The sequence below is a fragment of the Pinus tabuliformis genome, chromosome 5_1 (assembly GCF_031772625.1).
Source record: "Pinus tabuliformis cultivar Carrire ecotype Pingquan chromosome 5_1, CPIR1, whole genome shotgun sequence".
Classification (NCBI taxonomy): Eukaryota; Viridiplantae; Streptophyta; class Pinopsida; order Pinales; family Pinaceae; genus Pinus; species Pinus tabuliformis.
In genome coordinates, this window is record NC_142305.1 from 642,029,592 (window position 1) to 642,052,566 (window position 22,975).

Here is a 22,975-nt window from a genome sequence, read left to right on the forward strand (position 1 = left end):
TTTAAAACATGCTAAAATGGTCTGGGGGACCAAATCCCTTGATTTAAGGGGGAATCTTTATCTGGGGCACCAATCCTCAAATAACTCAAGTGGATGAGGTGTGGTTAGGTGTGAACATGCACTTAGATGTCTAAATGGTTTAGGAAAGTGGTTGGACCAATATTTCCATAATATTAAGCCTTTAAAGGCAAAAAACAAGGGAAAGTTGGTCCACCGAGCTAGTTTACCAAAAACCAAGTGTGAACATGATTTTTATTACATGTGGCTAAGTCAAGGACACTTAGGCTAAAAAATAAATGTAGATGTTAGGATTATATTCCAATGCCCCCCCTTCATCCTAACTCACTTATCTAAATTAAGTCCCGGCCAAGATGCCATGTTTGGTACTCAGGTATAATAAATAAAATATCTTCATAAAATAAAGAAAGAGGGAAACCCCCCCCCCCCCCACCTCCCCCCCCCCAAAAAAAAAGAGGGAAAAAGGGCTAAGTGGCCAAAAGGGCCTACTCAGCTGTCTCCACCACTCCAGGCATAGCTCTTAGTTCTGAAAATTTCTTTTCATTGAAAGACTTGTTGAAGATGTCTACAACCTACTGCTTAGTGGGGTAGTACTGCAGTGATATGACTCGGTCACAAATCAGCTCGTGAATGTAATGCATGTGAATCTCGATGTGCTTGGTCCTCTGCCTCTGAACTGGATCAATAAATATCTAAATGGACCCCTGATTGTCACAAAATATGACAGTTGGAAGTGGATACTGAATACCAAACTCAGAGAGAAGCCCCTGCAACCAAACAACCTATGTAGTTGCATTCACTGCACCTCTATACTCTGCCTCGGCTGTAGATAAAGAAATCGTGGATTTCTTCTTGCTAGACCAGCAAAAAGGCCCTGAACCAAAGCTGAAAACATAACCAAAGGTGGACTTGCGGTCTGTACCATTGCCAGCCCAATCAGAATCTATGTACCCAATCAGTGAAAGTGGGCAATCTGCAACATAAAAAAATACCAAAACTAGAAGTACCTTTCACATATCTAAGGATTCTCTTTGCAACTTTCCAGTGAAGCTCATGGGGCTCCCGCATATATCTAGAACAAACTCCTACTGCAAAAGATATATCAGGCCAGGTGTGAGTAAGATACAACAAACTCCCAACCAACTATCGATATAGTGTACTGTCCACCAAAGGTGTAGTACCCGCATCCTCAAATCTAATCCCCGAAAGAAAGGGTGATGCTATTGGCTTCCATTCTGTCATCTAAAAGCGGACAAGTAGATCTGATGCATACTTAGACTGTGCCATCTTGATCCCTGAAGTAGAATAAGAAACTTCAAGACCAAGAAAGTAGTGCAATAGTCCCAAATGTGTCATTGAAAATCGATCATGCAATGTTGATTTTTCCAAATCAATAGCTGAGGTAAGGTTCCCTGTCATGAGTAAATCATCTACATAAAGTAATATCAACGAAAGGGAATCATCATGTTGTAGAAAATAAACATTCGTATCATATTTGCATTGAATGAATCCAATGGAAAGCAGGAAAGAATCCATCTTTGCGTACCAGGCTCTGGGAGCCTATTTTAGGCCATACAAAGATTTCTTTAATCTGTAAACGAGGAAAGAGTTCTAAATGTATCCCTATGGCTGTTACATATATATCCCCTCCTTGAGATCTCCATGAAGAAATGCACTTTTCACATCCATGTGATGAACTTCCCATCTGTGAGAAGTGACAATGGCTAAACTAGTCGAATGGAGTCCATTTTTGCAACAGGTGCAAATGTCTTTGTGTAGTCTATGCTATGTACCTGTGAGTATCCTTTTGAAACAAGTCAAGCTTTGTAATTTCTGATCTCACCATCTGAAACAATGTTTTTTTTATAGATCCATCAGCATCAAACAATCTTTCTTCCTTTCGAAAGTGGAACCAAGTCCCATGTGTTGTTTTCCATGAGAGCAGAGTACTCTTCACCCATGGCAGCCTTCCAAAGCAGGTTTCCAACAGCCTCAGAGTGTGACTGTGGATTTGAACCAAGTTTCATATACAAATGTATTGGAAGTAATGGTTCGGTGGCATCCATGGCTTGAGGAGCCCCAAAAAACTATGATCTAGTCCTTCTCGCATCCGCAGGATCACCGACTAGTTCACCTGCATCTTGCAGGGTTTTCTCTGCCCAAGTTGGCAGCTGAGTTGGAGCAGCCATGACCTGCTCCTCATCCTCTGAATCAGACCCAAGAGGCTTCTCTGATGGCTGCTCTGAAGTGCTCGAAGAAGTTTCAGGCTCCTCATCAGTGGCAACAAGCGGTTCCTCGGCAGGGTCTACTGAAAAATCATGCAGTGATTCTTCTTCAAACTTCACACTTTGAGCTACAAGGAATTCAGTGTGAGAGTCCAGAAATCTATATCCTTTGACACTGTCAGGATATCCAACAAAGATACATTCAACACTTTGAGGCTCCAAAGCCTTCCTCTTATCTATTGGAATGTGAGCCCATGCTCGTGAACCAAAAATGCGAAAGTGCGACACTTTCAGTTTCTTACCAGTCCAACATTCAAATGGAGTGTTTCCTTTGAGTGCTTTGTGAGGAATGTGGTTCTAAATGTATGCTGCACAATTAATAGCTTCAGCCCATAAATTAGGAGCTAATTATTTGGACTGTAGCATACAATTGGCCATCTCTTTTAACGACCGGTTTTTCTTCTCGCGACACCATTCTGCTGTGGTGTATATGGCACTGTGTGTTATAGTTGTATACCTACATCAATACAAAGTTTCTGCACATCTTTGTTGACATGCTCCCCCCCCCCCATTATCAGTACAGATTATCTTAATCTTACACCCAGACTCATTCTCAGAAAGTGCTTTAAATTCTATAAGGCATTCAAATACTTTTGATTTTAATTTCAGAAAAAATACCCAAGTAAAGCGAGAGAAATCATCTATGAAGGTGAGTACATATCGAGCTTTACTGATTGGAGGCTGTGGGAATGGACCCATGATGTCACTTTGAATTATCCCAAGAGGTGAATAAGCTCTTTGTGCCTTCCCTTTGTCAAAATTTTGCTCCGGATGCTTGCCAAGAATGCATCCTTGACATACACCACTTGTGAATTTAATAGCAGGCAATCCTTCTACCATGTTTTCCTTTTTGAGTTGATGCAAGTACTTATAGTTTAGATGGCCAAATATTTCATGCCATAACCTGCTGATATCATTAGATTGTGACAAAAATATAGTTCTAATAGATTTAGGAACAAAGTGGGAGAAGTAATACAAATGATAAGCGTGATCTACAATTCCATGTGCAAGTTGTGAGCTCGTGGAAATGTCGGTAATCACTACGAAGTCTGGAGTGAACTCCACCTTCCTTCCAGAGCCGGAATAAGTGATCTGATATATTGAGAGAAGATTTGTGGATAGCGAGGGAACATGAAGCACATTTGTGAAGCAACCCCCTTCAAGGTCTACAATTCCTTCTCCGCACACCTTTGCGGGTGTGACATCTCCCAAGTAAATTGGGGATCTAGTGCTTTCTTCGATGGAGGAAAATTCATGTTTTGATGTAGCCATATGGTTCGATGCACCTGAATCAAGGATCCAAGTTGATGGAGTGGATGTGACAGCGATTAAATCATGACCATCTCGTGCTCTCCCTCTCCCTCTCCCGCTCTGTTATCATCCTTCTTCTTTGCATTCTTAGGCACAGTGAGATTGTGGTGCTGCAATTACTTAGCCATCTCATCGATTGTTTTCCTCATGCAATTTTCTTCAGGATGAAAACATTTGGAACAGTAGCTGCAAAGTGTTCTTTCCTTATTCTTCTTACCCTTAGGCAAAGAAGAGCTCTCTGAAGATTGTACGGGTCTCTCCTTCTTCAATTCATTAAATTTACCCTTCCCTTTTTGCTTGTCTCTTCCACTGCTCTTTGAGCATCAGTAGCTGCAAATGCTTGGTTATTTGAATGCTTGATGGCACCCATTTGGACTAACTTAGCTTGCTCTTGATTCAATTTTTTAATGAAGTCATTCAATGGAGGCATTTTCCATTTTTCCTGAGTCAATTTAGATTCTTGAAAAGACGATACAAATACGGAATGTTCAGGGCCTAATTTCAAGAGAATCGAAAGGATGAGTTGATCTTCCTCTTTCTTGACTCCATATGCATCAAGTTCAACAAGGAGGGATTTAAACTTGGTGAATTATTATTTCCAGTTGCTAAAATGAGTTGGACTAAGATATATGAGTTCATTCTCCAGTTGATGCACTCTCATTTCATCCTACTTGCCGAATAGTCCTTCCAATGTGATCCAAACCGCATCAGGAGTAGTGGCTCCACTGACATGAAAGAGGAGTTCTCTTGAAATTGATAGGCATATCAACCCAATTGATTCATCTAATTTATTGAAATACTTTATCTTCTCCGCTACAAAGTCGGTTCAGTCTCCATTCCCATTGTTACCTTGTAAAGCCCTTTGCTTCGGAGGAGCAGAGTGATCTCTGTCTTCCATTCGAAGTAATTGAAAGGATTTAGAACGAGTTTTGTGGGCTGAGAGAGATGATCCATTGCTGCTTTTTTCACCTCCTAATGATATATACCTGCAAATAAAACTGTGTACAATACACTAGATTCGAACTAGCTTTGATACCATGTAGAATTCCTGCAGAAACTCCAATAGATCTAGAATTCCAGTTAAATTAAACACAAGTAATTTGTTGATATTCAAGAGAGGAGAGAAAGAATTTACTCCATAAAAAAATCAATGTATTAAATTAATGAACAATAGTAATACATGAGCAACCAAACCTCTAATTCCAAAGGGAGGTGGTTATATAGAAATTGCGGAATCTAGAAAACTAGGAAAAAACTAGTAAAAAACTAGAAAAGGCTAAGAAAAGCTAAAGGGAGGCCTAAAATAGCAAAAATGACTCAAGACAACCTATGCAAACTATTAGCCAAGAGGAAAGCATGAGGAGGGGCGCATTTCCCAAGGAAGGCAATTTTCAAACATGCTAAATTGGTCCGGGGGACCAAATCCCTTAATTTAAGGGGGGAATCTTCATGTGGGGCGCCAATCCTCAAATAACTCAAGTGGATGAGGTGTGGTTAGGTGTGAACATGAAATTAGATGTCTAAATGGTTTAGGAAAGTGGTTGGACCAATATTTCCATAATATTAAGCCTTTAAAGGCAAAAAACAAAGGAAAGTTGGTGCACCGAGCTAGTTTACCAAAAACCAAGTGTGAACATGATTTTTAGTGCATGTGGCTAAGTCAAGGATACTTAGGCTAAAAAATAAATGTAGATGTTAGGATTAAATTCCAAAAATAGTTATCTCCATGTTTATTCCCACCATCATCCCGCTCATAAATTGGGGATCATTAATACATTAATCGTTAGAGTCTCAAGATTATTTGACAAGGAACATCTCCAACAAGAAATCAACCATTTTACTAAGTTTTTTCTTGATATTGGTTACAATTACAATAAAATTTGCAGAGCCATAAAAAGAACCAAAAAGAGCCTTCCTTCTCCAGACTATCCTGGCCCCCCCTATCACCCAAATGGAAAAGAATTCCTCCTGTACACCCATGGTACCATTGACAAAATTGCAAAGGTCCTTAAGAAAAATGGTACTATTATATCATTCAAACCCCTTGAGACCATCAAACACAAAATAAGATTTTTTAAGGATAAGGTTGGCGAATTTCAGTTCAAGGGGGGTCTACAAGATTAATTGTTCTTGTGGAAATTGCTACATTAAATAGATTGGTCGGTCATTTAAAATCAAACTCAAAGAACATGAGGCGTGCATTAAGAATTAAAGAATATGTTCCTCAACCTTTGTTGAGAATTCATCCAAAACTAAACACTACCTATGCCTTAAAGATATTAATATCATCATTAAAGAAGATCATTATTTAAAACGCAAAATTAGAGAAGCATTGGAGATCATCAAGCACCCTAACAATCTAAACATAGATCGTGGTGTTGAGGTAAGCATTAGCTTGATTCCTTTAATCTCTCATATCTAATAAAAAAAATTCCTTCTTTTCCTTTCTTTTCTCATTTTTTCCCTTTACTTCTCTTACCCTCTTCCTTTCTCTTTCTCCTTCTTCCTTCTCTTTCCTTTTCTCCTTTTCCTTCTTTTCTTTCTTACCTCCCCTTTCCCTCTTTCTTCTCACTATAACATCTCCATTTTCTTATTAGTTTTTATTCTTATTATTTTTTCATTTCATTTTATTTTTATTTTTATTTTATTCTTATTATTTTTAATTTTCTTATTATTTTCTTGTTGTTTTCCTTCTCTCTTCCTTTTATTTCATTATTTTCTTTTCTTATTTTATTCCTCATTTCTTTTCTTACAGTTTCTCTTTATTTATTTTTTCTAGGAATTTACAGGGTAATTTCCTTAGATAGAACACCAAAGAACACCACTCACAAATAGATCACAGATCAGTACACCAGTATTCTTGATGTTGTTAAAACCATCAAAGAGGGAAACAGTCCACAGCCTGAGCCAACGCAACCACTTAAGACAATTTAATAATGTAAAATAAATAAAATTTACATAAGCTTCTCTCATGAATGATCACCTAACAAATGACCCTCCATGCTCTTTAAATAGAGATCATGGACCAATCTGGTGTTAAGCCACAAATCAAGTGTCGGTAATACCGAGGAGAGAATGAACCATCAAATCACTTCATATCTAGAACATATCGTGACCGTCGGATTGTAAGTTAAAAAAAGTACATACTAAAGAAACACACTTCACCTAACTATACACTAGACCAAGTTATACTTAATTATTTCCTATTTGTCGGAATATCCTAACACTTTTTGGGATCTCTCCTTATTTCTTTTATATTTTTCATATTATTATTATTATTGTAACATCTACAACTTCACTTCTAACAAAAAAATTAGATAAACCATAAAAAAATAAAAAAAAATAAATAAAATTTGGCTTACAACTATGGATTCACATCTATTAACATTATGTACAATGTTCGGCATATAACTATGGTTTCACATCTATTAAATGTTATGTACAATTGTATTCATGACAACATATATCACACCATGATACTGTGTACAAACTTAAATGTGATTAAATGTAATTTATTTGACGAGTAGGGATATCCGGCCAAGGATTCTCCTAGTTAACTAGGCACACATTCCCATGGCTTGCTCTGTTGTATGGGTCCTCATTCGTAGCTCCATGCGGCGGCCATCCATCCTTGTGGAACGTTAACTCCATCTGATCTGGCCATCTGTCATCGCTATCCGTCGTTGGTTTTCCATCTGCCATCAGACGGTAGGGAAGAACTAGGGTTTAACCTAACTAACTCTTGGCATCAAAACCTTGAGGTCTCATTGTTGTTGCCGCTCCTCTGCGTTGCGCTTCTCTGTAAGGGCTCTGGTTTTTTTTCTCTACAAGAGATAATGACAGAGGAGGCTAATAAACTCGACAGAGCAGGTACATCTTTCAGTTCTGCAACCCGAATGTTTAATTACTGGGGTTGGAAGTCTATGGTGAATTTGGGTAACTGCTTTATACCTGTCCTAAAGCTTTCTCACCACTATTCAGGGGAGACTTATACGACTCAGGTCATGGAGAAAGGCGAAATGAATACAGAAACATCTGCAACAGGTATTTTAAAATCATATAGCAATGCTTCTTGTTGAAAGCCTGAACCCAGTCACGTTTCAAGAGGGTTTTTCATTCAAGCATGATCTTATATTTAAATTAGTTATGATACTGAGTGTTCGTCCTGACTTTGTAGGTTGGAGACTCGTCGAGGCTGTGTTCTTAATTCAGGTAAGAACCCATTTCATTTTCTTTTGAGTATATGTATTGAATGGTAGATTTCTCACTTTAGCCTGTAGTGACTGGTTCATATTATTGAATGCAGGTATGCCACTTGCAAGAGGGTTTGTTGCTCGAGATTGCGTCCTTTGACTTTGTAGAGGCTTATAGCATTTACACTGTTTTTCAGGTTGGAGCTAAGATTTTGATTTCCGTTCAAGTTAAGTTATTTGATGGTTTGAGATGAGGGTTTTCCTCAATGGCACAGTAGGGTAGTTGATTATGCACCGGTTAATCTTGACTTGTAATTTATTTTAGGTTATTCGACCAGCTACGGCTGTCAACCCTTTTCTCCAATATTGGAAATGTAATTTGTAAGGGTTTTAAAGGCCTTCGAGCCTACTTCTGTTTATGTTAATGGCTGACTGATAGGAATGTTTCCATTAAGCTTGTGAGGATACTAGGAAATGTCGTTAATTCAGATACCCTGATAGCTTCAACCTTTTCCTTGGCTATTATGATGTTTGAAAAACCATATACTTCTGTGTTCTATTGGCTCACTATATTATGAGAAGCGTTACTGCATTTCTTTTTTTTTGTTTTGCATTACTGTATGAGACATCCTAATCTGAAGGAGATGGGATTGTTTAACTATGTTATAATATATATATATATATATATATATATATAGATATATATATATATATATATATATATATATATGCGGATTATTCATGATGTTGTCTTTTGATGCTATCAAACTATGGAATTAATGGCTACTCTTTTCTATTTTCTGTTAATAGTAATAGCCTTCATATATATTCTCCAGGGACTAAAATGTTGTAATGATAGGTTATATGTAATTGATTGCGTTCAAAGAGGGGGTTATATATCAGTATTCTGCACTTATCTTTACTCTAGACTTTATCTTTATTTCATTCATGTGATAGTTATATAATTCGACTGTATGAGTAACTGTTTTGTCTTTTATTGGGTCATGCATCATCCCCTGGTTATTCATGCAACAGTTAGCTTCTATATGGTGTAATTACCGGTACTTCAATTGTTGCTAGCTACTATTCAGCAACTATTAACCTGTAATAGATACATAGCTATTGTACATTACATTTTTATATTCTTTCTACACAACAATATTTATAGTTCAACAATAAATTCCTTAAAAGTTTGTTATCTCAGTTATCTGAAAAACCTGTAATGTAAATGTATTCGAAAGGTCTCTCCTCCCAGCCACAAGTCTGGCAATCACGTCCAGACTCTCCCCCAAGCACCTTCTATCTTCTCCATGCTGGATCTAGTCTAGTTACAGTCAGTACTAAGGGCCTTAGGACTACAGTCCAGCCTCAAATTGTACTCTTTGTCGACTGTACTGAGCAAGTTTTTTCGCACTGGTTTATTCCACCCAGTTCGGGGACAATTTTTTGCTCTTCTTCCCTCTCTATATTACCCTTCTCAGGTAGAGGGTAACTGTTTCTTGGCAACTATTTCTTTTAAATAAACAAAATAGTTTTATTTTTTTGTTAAAGTATTACTACCTATAATTTAGGTAATTACCATCTATAGTTACCATCAAAATATAATAACATTTAAAATGTCTTTTAGTAAAATATTCACTTAATGATCTCAATAATCTTTTATGCAACTAGGGGTGTTACATCTCCCCCCCATATGAGGAACACCATGCCCAATGTTCTCTTCCCTTTCAGAAAATAATGTTGGATAAGCCTTTCGCATGAATGCTTCCTCTTCCCAAGTGGCCTCTTACGGGCCAAAGTGCTTCCATTTCACTTTAACTTGGGTAATGGCTCGCTTCCGGAAGTTGGTTTCCCGCTAATCGAGAATACGAAGAGGTTCTTCCAAGAGCTCTCCCTCCGGTTCGACCTGCGCCAACAAAAAAAATAAAATTTTATATTATTTTCATAAAAGTAAATATATATATATATATATATATATATATATATATATATATCTATATCCAACCTTATACCCTTTAAATCTCTTTACCTGAATATTTTCCAAATTAATAATGTGCCAGGGGTTATACACATATTTCTTTAGTAAAGATACATGAAATACATTGTGGACCCGAATGTGACTTGGTAGCATGTTGGCTTATATGGGCTTGACCCGGGTTCGTAAGAATTATTTAACCAAACAAATCCCACAGCTACCGGCCCTTTCGGCAACAGCCCGCGAAGCGTGGACTGAGGTCTCACCCGAGGTAGCAAGGGAGGGTGCTGGAACCAAGTTTCCACACCCTAGGGATGTCTAGGATGTGGGTTGGGGCTCACGCGCTATTCTGCAACCTCGCACTGCGCCAGATCCACACAGATCAGAATACCCTTATCACACTTATTATAGATTGAATCAATTATTCTTGCTTTGATCTAGTTAAAGCAGTCTTTAAGCAAACGTTTTTTACTTTTGGTTACTTCATGCATCAAGATTAGCCCAGTTCACATGTATTCAACCGTAGCAAATGCAAAAATCATAACAGTTCATTTAACATAAAAGAGTAAAGTCGCAAGTAACACATAATTCAAAAGAAACTTATCTTTATTACCAATCCTCAACAATACATACAGATCCACCCTACGCACTCAACTGCAGGGGTCCGCGCACACAGCTGCGGACTTTCTAGACCTTTGCACACTCAGCTACAGAGCCTCTACCTTCTATCCTACTCCCTCGACTGGGACTTACAGACGCTTTCAGGTTATTTCCTTTAAGGACCCATTACATTAAATCTTCCAAAAGAACTGCTTTCCCTCATAGAGCCCCGCTCTATTTATACCTTCCCTTGGCCCGTGATCCCTCTACGGGCTGACTCTATTATTATTTCTTTACATTATTTTTGGGCGAACTACCCTTTGACTCAGCCTACTATAGCTCGCGCTCTGTGCTTTCCACGGAGTCGTTTACCCTAATATTACCCAAAATTTCGAGCTTCGCACCCCATAGTCATTTCGCAGGGCTTCCGCTACCCAACATTCCCCCAGCACAATCATCATGACTTGTCCCGAGTCACTTACTGGCGTGGCTAGATGCTCTACCACTTTGCGGTTCGCCTCCCGTTGAGTGGCGCTCGTCATCCGGCTGCTCCTGCTTTGTCTCCGGCAATGCTTCATCCGTCTCCTACTTTAGTGTTTCTACCACATCTCGCAACCAATGATGTTCATTCTACTCTACTCGGTTAACACAGAACACCCCCTCCGAGGATTTTAGCGTGAGCAGGGGAGCTACATACGAGACCTCTTAGTACCAGTGTATCCCTTTCTGACCATCGTATCTTCTCTTCACACTGTCCGCTGCAACCTGTGTTGCAATTTTGCAAGACCCTGGCTGCTGTCCGCAGGATCCCAATTGTCGAGAACCATTAGAGGTGACTTATTGACTGCATCTCCACCCATGGTCACCGTCTGTCCATCCTTCTATTGTTTTGTTGTAGTGTGCCATCCTGCCCCTAGGCGGGGTGACGACATCTAAAACAATTCTACTTCGCATTCCCTTTCCTCTGGTACATCCCCTGCTAGCGATGTTGCAGCCTGCGGGATAACTGCAGCTGTCAATACCGGACTCCTTAGAGAGTCCTGCTCCTCCCTCGGCTAGATTACTACCTTCAGGCGCATGCCTGGTGTAGAGATGATGAACAGCTCCTTCTGTATTTCCGAAGCATAGGCTACCCAGTGGATTTCCCATGGTGATTTATAAGCCATGCGAACTTCAAATGCCCGGATAGCCACTCGTTCCAGCTTGTGTAACCTTCCCGTGTGAAATCTATGGCCGATCATTTCATATTTGGGTTGTACTGTTGCTCTTAATTGCCCACCGCTCACTCCCTTTTGCCATAATGCAGCCCTCTTGTCATGAACAATGATATTAGCGGTCATCATTCCTTGGAGCAGTGCACCTGTGTGGCTTTGCCCACATAACCACAGCCCTGATTGATTGTTGGAAAAATGTACGCGCACCTTAATACCCACGCATCTGTCCCCCAAACTGCTTTATCTTCCCTCGCTCTCTTTCAACTGGTCAGAGTGGTGAGACGCTCCTTGGAACAGTTAGTCAGGTAGTCGGCCTACCTGTATAGAGCTTCAGGTGACTACCATTCACTCTTCCTGGGAAGGGGTCTCCGTTGAGCTTAGCCAGCTAAACTGCACCCCCATCAGTTACTTCTTTAATGACATAAGGTCCCAACCAATGCATGTGGAGTTTACCTGGGAATTTCTCGAACTTACTGTCATATAACAATACGAGATCATCCTTCTTGAATGTGCGCACCTTGATATGGCGATCATGCCATGCTTTCTCGCGTTGTTTTTGTACCTGCTGATGAAATCCCGCCAGAAATCATTCTTCATCCAGTTCGTCGAGCTATGCGAGCCTTTCCTCCAAGGCCCCATGATCTGCCATTCCTGTAGCTACTACAATCCGCAGACTGGGCATGATATATTCCATAGGCATCACGGCCTCCTTACCATAGACTAGTCGAATGGTGTTTGGCCTGTCAACTTTTTGCACGTGGTTTGGTATGCCCATAGCACAGTAGGGATGCGCAAGTCCCAATCATTCCATTGCGCATTGCAGATCTTAGTCAGCGTAGTTTCCAAAATTTTGTTGAATGCCTCAACAGTCCCATTTGCTTGCAGATGGTATGGCATGCTCTGTTGGTGATATATCTGGAATTCCTTAGTGAGTGCGCTGATGGTTTCGTTCAAAAAATGCATTCCTCGATCACTCATGAGAATCTTAAGACACCCAAACCTGTTCAAAACATTCTCAAACAAGAACTTTTCCATTGTCATGGCTGTGTAATCCTTAACTAGCTGTGCTTCTGCCCATCAGGGCAAGTATTCGGTTGCAGTGATAATATAGCATGTGCCCGTCTTCCCTCGCGGTTCAATAGGCCTAACGAAGTCAATCGCCCATTTCTCAAATGGCTGTAGCGTTACCTATGGCTGAAGCGACATTTCATCCCTTCATGACGGCTTGCCCATTCATTAGCATACATCGCAGGCCTGATAGTATGCTTTTGAATCTTGATGTAGGGTGGGCCACCATAATCTGGCGCGAAGAACCTTCTGGGTTGTGGCGCGGCCTGCATAATGTCTGCCAGCAACCCCTCCATGTGCTTCGACAAGGATCTGTTCTTGCTCAAACTCCGATACATATCTACGTAATATCTCATCATGGACCATCTTGTAGAGATGGTCGACAATAACAGTGAAATCGGCTGCTCGTGTCACCAATTCCTTCTTTTGTTGCACAGAATACCCCTGTGGTGCAGTGCCGATAGTCAAAAAATAGATTATATCTTCAAAGTGGCCATCTGCAATGCGCACTACATACAACTGGGCATCCGGGAGTCCTTCTTCTAGATTTGTGAGTTCCTCACCCATCTCAATCTGGGATAAGTGGTCTGGACCTGCATTCATACGTCCTAGCTTTACAACAACCTCAAAATCATATTCCTGAAACAACAGCAACCATCGACAGATGCACCCCCCCAACACAAGCTTATTCACTAGGTATTTTAGCACAGAGTGATCAGTATACATCTTAAAATGTCCTCCAAGAAAATAGTGATGATACTTCTGGAGTGCGTACACCATCGCCAATCCCTCTTGCTCAGTAGTAGAGTAATTCTTCTCAGCTTTCGACAACCTTCGACTTGCAAACGCAATCGGGTGGTCAACTCCCTCCGCTCCTTCCTGAGTAAGTACTGCTCCTAACACGATACACGACGCGTCGACATGCACATGGAACTCCACGTCCCATTTTGGAAAGATCAAGATAGGGGCAGATGCCATTTTTTCCTTCAGCAATTCCAGGCTTTTGTTACATTCCTCGTTCCAACAATACGTGGCATCCTTTTTTAACAATTGTTCCATTGGAGCCATGATCTGGGCGTAAACTTTTATGAACTGCTGATAGTACCCCGTGTTTCCCAGTGTAGCGCGGAGATATTTGACACTACGTGGTGCTTGCAAACCTAGTATGACAGCGATCTTTGCCAGATCCACCATCAAGCCTTACCTACAAACTACGTGACCTAGCAAGTTCCCGAAAGGAACAAAGAACGTACACTTCTTTAGATTGAGGGCAATTTGGTGTCGACGGTAGATATCTAGCATTAATCGTAAGCTCTCAGTATGTTTCTTAACCAAGCCAAAGATGGTCCAATTGTCGAGATAGACTTCCAAGAATTTATGTATGAATTCCTTGAATGCAGCTACCACAATGAGGGAAAATATTGTCAGCGCATTCTTCATCCCAAATGGCATCATCGTATACTGAAAACAACCGCATTCCATAGCAAACGTTGTCTTGCTTTGATCTTCTGGTGCGATCTTGATCTGATGGTATCCAGAGAACCCATTTGTAAAGGAATACGCTTCCTACCCGCCCACATTTTCTAAGACTTCATTGGTAAAAGGTGTGGGAAATGGATCGTTAACACAAGCATCATTGAATTTCTGTAGATCCACGCAGTTGCGGATCTCACCCTTCTGTTTCTTCTCCTATACCACCATCGGACTTACCCAATCAGACTCCTCGACTAGTTCAATGATCCCGGTTGCTAGCATCTTGTCTAGTTCTTCTTGTACTTTTGCTTTGTATTTTGGATTCAATCAGTAAGGTCGCTGCTTTACTGGCTTCGCGTCAGGATTAAAAGTCATCTTCATCATTCCTAGTTCGCCTCGAATCCCTTTCAGCTCCGTAATCTTGGTAGGGAAGAGGTCTCAACACTCTCGGAGCAGCTCGACGACCTTTTCCAGTGTAGCATCGTCCCAGTAATCCCTAAGTGTAGCATACTTCTATTCTTCCTCTGTTCTAATATTCACTTGTTTCATTTTCAATGGCGCCACGACGTGTGGATCTTTTATTTCAGGGCCTTGCACTTCTCGACTTCCTTTGGATTCTAGTATATTGATGTCGCACGGATCATCCTCGTCACCTTTTGCTTTTACATTGTAACATTCCAAGGCCCCGCTCAGCTGTCACAACCAGTCTGGTTGCACGACTTCTTCTGGTTCTAGCGGCATCGTAAAAATTACGGTCTTTACTAGCTTTAATGCGTCGTCCACTATATCCATCCACTGATCCTCAAAAAGAAATGTTGACAGAAATCCTTCGCGCAAGATATCCCACTCCCCTGTGCCATGTCAGAGCTCTGTTTCAGTATACCAATTCCTTGCGATGACATCCAAGGTATGATAAAATAGGTGCACCCATTCTGGTTGCGGCTCCTCGCCATAGGCTTTGGTCCATTTTCTCAGGTGTATGTGTGGATTCTCTCGTCCATCATATTTCTCCGTTAGTTGGAGCACTGGCTTCCCAAATCGTATCTGCATCATGTGCTTACAGCTTCGCCAATCTGCAAAGGTTCCTTCATGGGTACCCCACCATCGCGTCAGTGTCACGCGCAATGCCCATTTGAGTGCATCAAATCACTGGTATTCTAGTACTGCGCTCTCAAACTTCTCCAGGAATTCATTTACTATTGTGAGCCTATCATACATTGGCAGCTCGCGGTCCTGAGCTTTAACGTAGTACACAGATTTTGTCAGCATATTGCAGTTTAAAGTAGTTGCCCCATTCATTCTATTCCGCCATTGCTCGTCTTCTGCCTCTGAATCATCGATGTATGGTTTCGTGTAACCCTGTGAAATTCTCCATTCCTCCATTATCTTACCCTTTATTGGCCTTTGTGCAGTAATTTGGTAGATGCAATCCAATGCTTCATCCTGCTCGTCATCGCGCACTGGTTCTATGTAGCAGGGTCCCTCGGTTGGATCTATTAGAACAACTATGTGGCGTGACTTTTTCTCAAATATCATCTTCCTCTGCTTGAGATTAATAATCCCATTCATGTCGATGGCCTAGTCTATTCCCAACAATGCGGGGTACGGGCTTTTTTCGTCCACTATCTCAATAACTTCAAAGTCTGTTCTAGTGCTCGCACCATCCAGGTCTATGGTGATTCCTTGCAGCCTACCCATGGGCAAGATCTTCTACTGATTTTCCATCCGTAATTGGATTGGAGACCATTGGAGTGGGGGCTTGCCAATACGCTCCCACGTCTGCTTAGGCAAGATGTTTGCATCCGAACCGAGGTCCAGAATGACCTAATCCATCTCATAGTCGCCAATCTGCACTGTTAGTCGCATTTCTTGTCCGGTCCGCGATGTATGGCTCCCCATTCACCAGACAATGTGAGGTTCTCCCCATCCTGCGTATCTGTTAATTACCTCCTGCAGTCCTTTCATTGCCCTATTATTGCCAAGTAACTTCATGCAGGTTTCTAGAAAAGTTGTCAACATCGAGGGACCTTTGTATGGCTCAGACTAATCCCTTTCTAAGGTTGTATCGCCCCTTAGTACCATATTTACTTTAGATTCTTCATCGCATGGTTCGGACCTTATCATCTGCACATTCTGTGTCATCGTAGGAGGTGCTGTCCTTTTTTCACAAATCTATGCTAGCAGCATAGGGCAATCTAGCAGTTCATGGTCAAATTGCTCGTAATAGGGACATGATATTCGAGTTGGATTTGTGTAATCCCATGCATAATGTCCTGGTCCTCTACAATTGTAACAAATTAGCTATTCTCGACCCCTTCCTAGTCCCATTCTGCCCCGTCCTTGACCTCATCCTTGGAATCCACCACGCACAAACGTTGCACTTGGGTTTTGACCTCGCTCCTCAGTCTGAATTTGGTAGGCAGATGCCTAATCTACCAACATCCGGCAATCCCTTTCCTTGTGACCCACTGATCTACAAAAGTTGTAAAAGAGCTGCTGGGGGGTCTGATTATATTTTGGCAACAGGTGGAAATTATCCGTGTTGTGTTTTCCTCCTACTTGACAGATTGTGCACCAGAGCGGGGCGATCACGGTCGGCCCTGCCTGTGCCTCTGGTCGCAACGGTGCTAGTCCCCTCATGACCACAAGATTCACCACGACTGGACAATGGTCTTTATCATGTCCTTGGCCCCAACACACTTCTTCCCGAACTTCTGACGCCTGGTCTTGTTTTAACTTCTGTATTTCCAAACATAAATTTTGGACCTACGATTGGATTTACTGAACTCCCAACCCTGGGTCCTGTATTGGGGTTTCATGCAGCTACATTGCTGCCTCCAGCGCTTCTGCTTGGGTTGAGATCTTCTGTTGTGACAAAGCCGATTTCAGATATGGCGTTAGTGATGTGATGAACCAAGCGCGATGTTGTGCATCCGTCAGGGTCATGTTGGCCTTGTGAATAGTGCTTTTTAACCTTTGATCCAGATCCCACGAGGTCTCACCAGGCATCATTGTGATCTCTTTGAATCCCATGACCGACTGCGATTCTGATTTTGACTAGCTGAACTCCTTTTTTAATTCCGTGTGGATGTCCACTATCCCCACCATTGGGTTGATGCCTGAATACTTCACATACCATGTTAGTGCTCAGTCCTGCAGTGTGCTGACTAAGACAACTTTCTTGATATTATCATCCGTGATCTGTTGCGCGTTCCATACTGAATTCAATACAAACCAAAACTTTTCTGGATCTTCACTGCCTACTCCTTTGAATACTGGTAACTAGATGGCACTCGCCATTACTATCGTCCTGATCTTTTGTCGCTCTTTTCTCTAGCATCCCTGCCTTTCACACCAGACACCCCTTAGGCAGATCTTGGTCCCAACAATGGAACCATTTGTTGGCTTATATGGGCTTGACCCAGGTTCAAAAGAATTATTTAGCCAAACAAATCCCGCAGCTACCGGCCCTTTCGGCAACAGCCCGCGAAGCGCGGACTAAGGTCTCACCCAATGTAGCAGGGGAGGGTGCTAGAACCAGGGTTTTGCACCCTGGGGATGTCTAGGATGTGGGTTGGGGCTCGTGCACTATTTTGCAGCCTCACGCTGCGCCAGATCCGTGTAGATCGGAATACCCTTATCGCGCTTATTACAGATTGAATCAATTATTATTGGTTTGATCTAGTTAAAGCAGTCTTTAAGCAAACATTTATTACTTTTGGTTACTTCGCGCATCAAGATTAACCCAGTTCACATGTATTCAACCATATCAAATGCAAAAATCATAACAGTTCATTTATCATAAAAGAGTAAAGTCGCAAGTAACACATAATTCAAAAGAAACTTATCTTTATTACCAATCCTCAATAATACATCCAGATCCACCCTACACACTCAGTTGCAAGGGTCAGCGCACATAGCTGCAGAGCCTCTACCTTTTATCCTACTCCCTCGACTCGAACTTACAGACGCTTTTAGGTTATTTCCTTTAAGGACCCATTACATTACATCTTCCAAAAGAACTGCTTTCCCTCATAGAGCCCCACTCTATTTATACTTTCCCTTGGCTCGTGATCCCTCCGCGGGCTTACTCTATTACTATTTCTTTACATTATTTTCGGGCGAACTGCCCTTTGAATCAAACTACTATAGCTCATGCTCTGTGCTTTCCGCAGAGTCTTTTACCCTAATATTACCCAAAATTTTGGGCTTCACACCCCATACTCATTCCTTGGGGTTTCCGCTACCCAACATAGCGCAAGTTTATAGGCCACCGATCCAATTCTTTCTAAGACCTGAAAGGGCCTGTAGCATTGGGGTGCTAATTTGGCACAACTCCGCCACTGCAAGGAACTTTTGTGAGGCTTCACCCTCAGGTAGACATGATCTCTTGGTTGAAATTCCCTGTAAATCCTTTTTTAATCCGCATACATCTTCTGTCTATCCTAGGCTACCCTTAAATTTTTTGGAACTTTCTTAATACCCTCCTCCATTTCTGCTAGCATGTCAGGACCCAGTGCTAGCTTATTTACTGGGTTATTCCAGTCTATGGGTACTCTTCACTTTCTTCTGTACAACACCTTGAAAGGGCTCATGCCTAGTGATTTGTGATGTTTGTTATTATATGAAAATTCCACTAGATGGAGGTAGTCCTGCCACTTGTGTGGTTGTTGAATCACGAACATGCGTAGCGTGTCTTCTAACACTTATTTTACTCATTCAGTCTTTCCATCCATTTGAGGATGGTAGGCAGTACTAAACTAGACTTGAGTACCTAGTCCTACAAAAAGAGTCTTCCAGAAGGTGGATGTGAATTTCACGTCTCTATCCGAAATCACTACCTTGGGTATCCCATGCAAGCGAAATATCTCCTTCATAAATATTTCTATGATTTCCATTGTTTTGAAAGTGGATTTCACAAGTATGAAGTTGGTTGTTTTACTCAACTTGTCTACCACTACCATAATGGAATCATGTTGCTTCCTTGTGCGGGGTAAACCAGTAATGAAATATAAGGATATAGTCTCCCATTTCCATTCCGAAATGGGCAATGGCTGTAACAATCCAGCGGGGTGTTGGTGTTCCGTTTTAACCAATTGACACTCCAAACATTTGGACAAATATTCTGCAATATCCTTCCTCAATCCAGGCCAAAAATACCCTCTCTTAATGGCTGAAAACATTTTCTGATAGTCTGGGTGGCCAACACAAGGTTTCTTATGAAACTCATCTAATATCAATAGTTTAATCGAGGTCTGATTTGGAATATAAATTCTGTTTTTAAAAGTGAGGAGATTATCGAAATTTATTCCAAATTCTGATTTTTCCTCTTTTCGTAGAGCTTCTTTTGTTTGTTGCCAGAGGAAGGTATATTCTGGATCCTTATTAGCTGCCTCCTTTATGATTTCAGGAATATTTGAAGTTGCTTGGCTCATTCGGACCTCATAAATACAGTGCAACTTTCTGCTTAGTGCGTCAGCCACACAATTTTCTTTCCCCTTTAAATGTTTCATTTCAAAGTCGAATTCACTTAAGAAAGTCGTCCATGTGGCCTGTTAGGCATTTAAGCTAGATTGGTTGAAGAAATTGGTAAGGCTGCTATGATCGATTAGCAGCAAAAATTTCTTCCCCAAAAGGTAATGCCTCCACATTTTAAGTGCATGCACTACTGCTGTCAATTCAAGGTCATAAGCTGAATATCATTGCTCGTACTCCTTCAACTTTCAAGATTCATAAGAAATCACTTTTCCCTCCTGTGTCAGCACCCCACCAACACCTTCCTTGCTTGCATATGTGCAAACTACGCAAGACTTATCTGAATCTAGTACTTTTAGTATTGATGCGGTAGTAAGCAGATGCTTTAATTTTTCAAAGCTTTGTTGACAAGCTGTTGTCCATTGGAAAGCACGTCCCTTTTTTTGCAAAGATGTCATTGGAAAAGCGATCTTTGAAAACCCCTCAATGAATCTACGATAATATCTGGCTAATCCCAAGAATGATCTGATATCAGCAACATTCTTAGGGGTTGTCCATTCCATGATCGTTTTGATCTTTTCTGGGTCTACTGCAATGCCTTCTATAGATATAACGTGACCCAAATACTGAATTTGATCCTTGAAGAAGTCACACTTGCTGAATTTGGCATACAACTGATTTTCCCTTAATGTCTGAAACACTATTCTCAAGTGTTCTTTGTGTTCCTCCTAGTTCTTCGAATATATTAAGATATCATCTATGAAAATCAACACAAATTTATCCAGGTAAGGCTGGAAAATACCATGCATTAGACTCATAAAGGTGGCTGGAGCGTTTGTGAGGCCAAACGGAAATACCACAAACTCGTAATGACCATAATGAGTATGGAAGGTTGTTTTGTAAATGTCTTCATATTTTATTCTTATCTGATGGTATTCGGATCTTAGATCGATTTTCGAGAATACCTTAGCTCCTTGTACCTGATCAAATAGATCATCAATACGTGGTAAAGGGTACTTATTTTTTATGGTTAGTTTGTTCAATTGTCGATAATCGATGCACAATCTGAGGGTCCCATCCTTTTTCTATACAAATAATACGGGAGCTCCCTAAGGGGACACACTGGGGCGAATATATTTTTTTATCTAGAAGCTCTCGTAACTACATTTTGAGCTCTGTCAATTCAGGTATGCTCATGTGATAAGGAGCTCTGGATATGGGGGCTGCACATGGAATTAACTCAATGGTGAAGTCAATATCTCGCTTGGGTGGTAAGCCAGGAACATTTTCTGGAAAGACATCTACAAAGTCCTGAATTACAAGGATACTTTCTAGTGAGGTCATTTTATTTTTAGAGTTTGTAAACCCCACCTGCACGACATAAATTTGACACCCTTTTCTAATTCATTTTCCTAATTGACTGGCAATAATAGGACAGAGCTTGGTGCTAGTTTTTATTCCTTGTAATTCCTTCCATTGACCTGATTCTGAAACAAAACTTACAGTCTTCTATTTACAGTCTACCAGAGACCAACATTTTTCCAACCAGTCCATCCCAATTAGTATGTCATAAGAACCCAAAGGTAATATATTAAGATCAACATAAATAGGCTACCCAGAAATGGTTATGGGACAACGTTCTGTCTTGGCATTAACTCTCCTTTTTGTGCCAGTGGCTAGTTGTACTAGCCAAGGTTTTGAAAATTTTCTGCTTACTAACTGACACTTTTCAACCACTTTAGGACTGACATAGCTTAAGCTAGCACCTGGATCAAATAAAATAGAGACAGGTTGCTTAGCAATCATACCTTCACATTCGATCATTGTGGGTTGGAATTTGGCCTGATGATCGTCCAAGGTAGCATTAATTCTAGGTATGCTCCTCGCCACTTCGCCAACTGTGGATTCTTCTTGCATGTTTGATAATTGTTTGTTCTAGCTCTTTGTGGACAATTTTTGTAATAATGGGGTTCTCTGCAACCCCAACACTGTAGCGATGGTTTTGATTGTTGATCGTTGGCAGATTTTGTGACTCCTTCTACTGGCCTATTCTCAGAATATGCAGTTCTGGGTTGATTTCTAGCTGGAAACCTGTTGAACGTCTTTTGTTGTGCATTCCTATGGTTAGCAAATTTTGGGTGTCTGCTTGGGATTGGGCTTCTACCCTTCTTACTTGATCCTCCTTTTGGCCCTTCATTCCTTTGTTTCATTTGTTGATAGCAAATGTGGGCCTTCCTCACAGCATCATCCATTGTCTTAGGGTAGTCAAATTCCAGTTTTTCCTTCATAAAGTTTGGTAAGCTACTAATAAAACATTGAATTTTGGCCTTTTCCTCTTGCATGTAAGGCACGTAGTGGAGTAAGGATGTGAATCTGGTCATGTATTCATCCATGGTTAAGGTTCCCAATCTTAGCTCATGGAATTCTTTCACTTTCTCATCATAATAGCATTCAGTTAAATATTTATCCTTGAAATGTTTTTGAAATTCATTCCATGTAACATGTTCTTCATCAATTTTCCTTATTGTCTTGATTTCTTCCCACCAGAGAGTCGCTTTTCCCCTCAACTGATAAACTACCAACCGTGCCTTCATTTTATCAATATATTCATAAATCTAGAAGTATTTGCCCATATCAATTAACCAGGCTTCTGCAACTTCTTCAGATTCTACCTCAAAAAGGGAAGGCTTAATTTTCTTAAACTCTCCCTGTAATTCTGTCCTTGGTTCTGGATTTTGTTTCTTGGCTTTCCACTAGTCAGATACATATTGTCTAAGCATCCCTCATCTTCTTCTCTACCCATTTCAGCAGATTCAACATTTTCCTCCCCATGCTGAGCGGTCGAGGTCTTTTCCTGATGTTGAAATATGCCAACAAGAATATTCCAATTTAATTTGTCCTTGAATTAAATTGTGAATTAAAATAGAATTTAGTCTTAACAGCTACTTAGAAATAATTAATTAATTAATTTTAAATTAATTAGTTGGAGAAATTCAAGTTAGAAGTCTTTATGAAGTCATGCAAGAGTTATCCCTTAAATTAAGGAGATAAGATTGAGTTGTATTTGAGTTGTAATTAGTTAACTCAGTTTATTGGGTTAAGTCCAGTTAAATTAGTTCCAAACTATTTGAGGAACTAATAGTGAGTTAATAGTCAGTTGACGCATTAATGCACTCAACTAGTACTACTCCAGTTAATTGAAGATTTCCTCATCAGAAACTCATGCATGTCTATTTTGAGAAAGACCCAGTTGAGATTATTGTTCAAGGACAATGTACTATCAGTTGCATGTGTTTTCTCATGGAGAAAACTCATGCATGCAGTCAAGGATTTAATCCTTGAGGATTGCACAGTTTTGAAGGA

At 40.7% G+C, this 22,975-nt stretch overlaps 1 protein-coding gene across 1 annotated transcript; it reads right to left on the bottom strand.

Moving 5' to 3' along the window:
- Nucleotides 1-12,832: 12,832 nt before the first annotated feature.
- On the bottom strand, nt 12,833-13,267 carry LOC149166623 (uncharacterized). Its single transcript, XM_089430206.1, has one exon. The coding sequence runs from the start codon at nt 13,265-13,267 to the stop codon at nt 12,833-12,835; it is 435 nt and encodes a 144-aa protein (XP_089286332.1).
- Between the last annotated feature and the right edge of the window lie 9,708 nt (nt 13,268-22,975).

Excerpts from the sequence above, each read along its gene's own strand:
- LOC149166623 (XM_089430206.1), bottom strand. The coding sequence starts at position 13,267 with ATGAATGCAGGTCCAGACCACTTATCCCAGATTGAGATGGGTGAGGAA.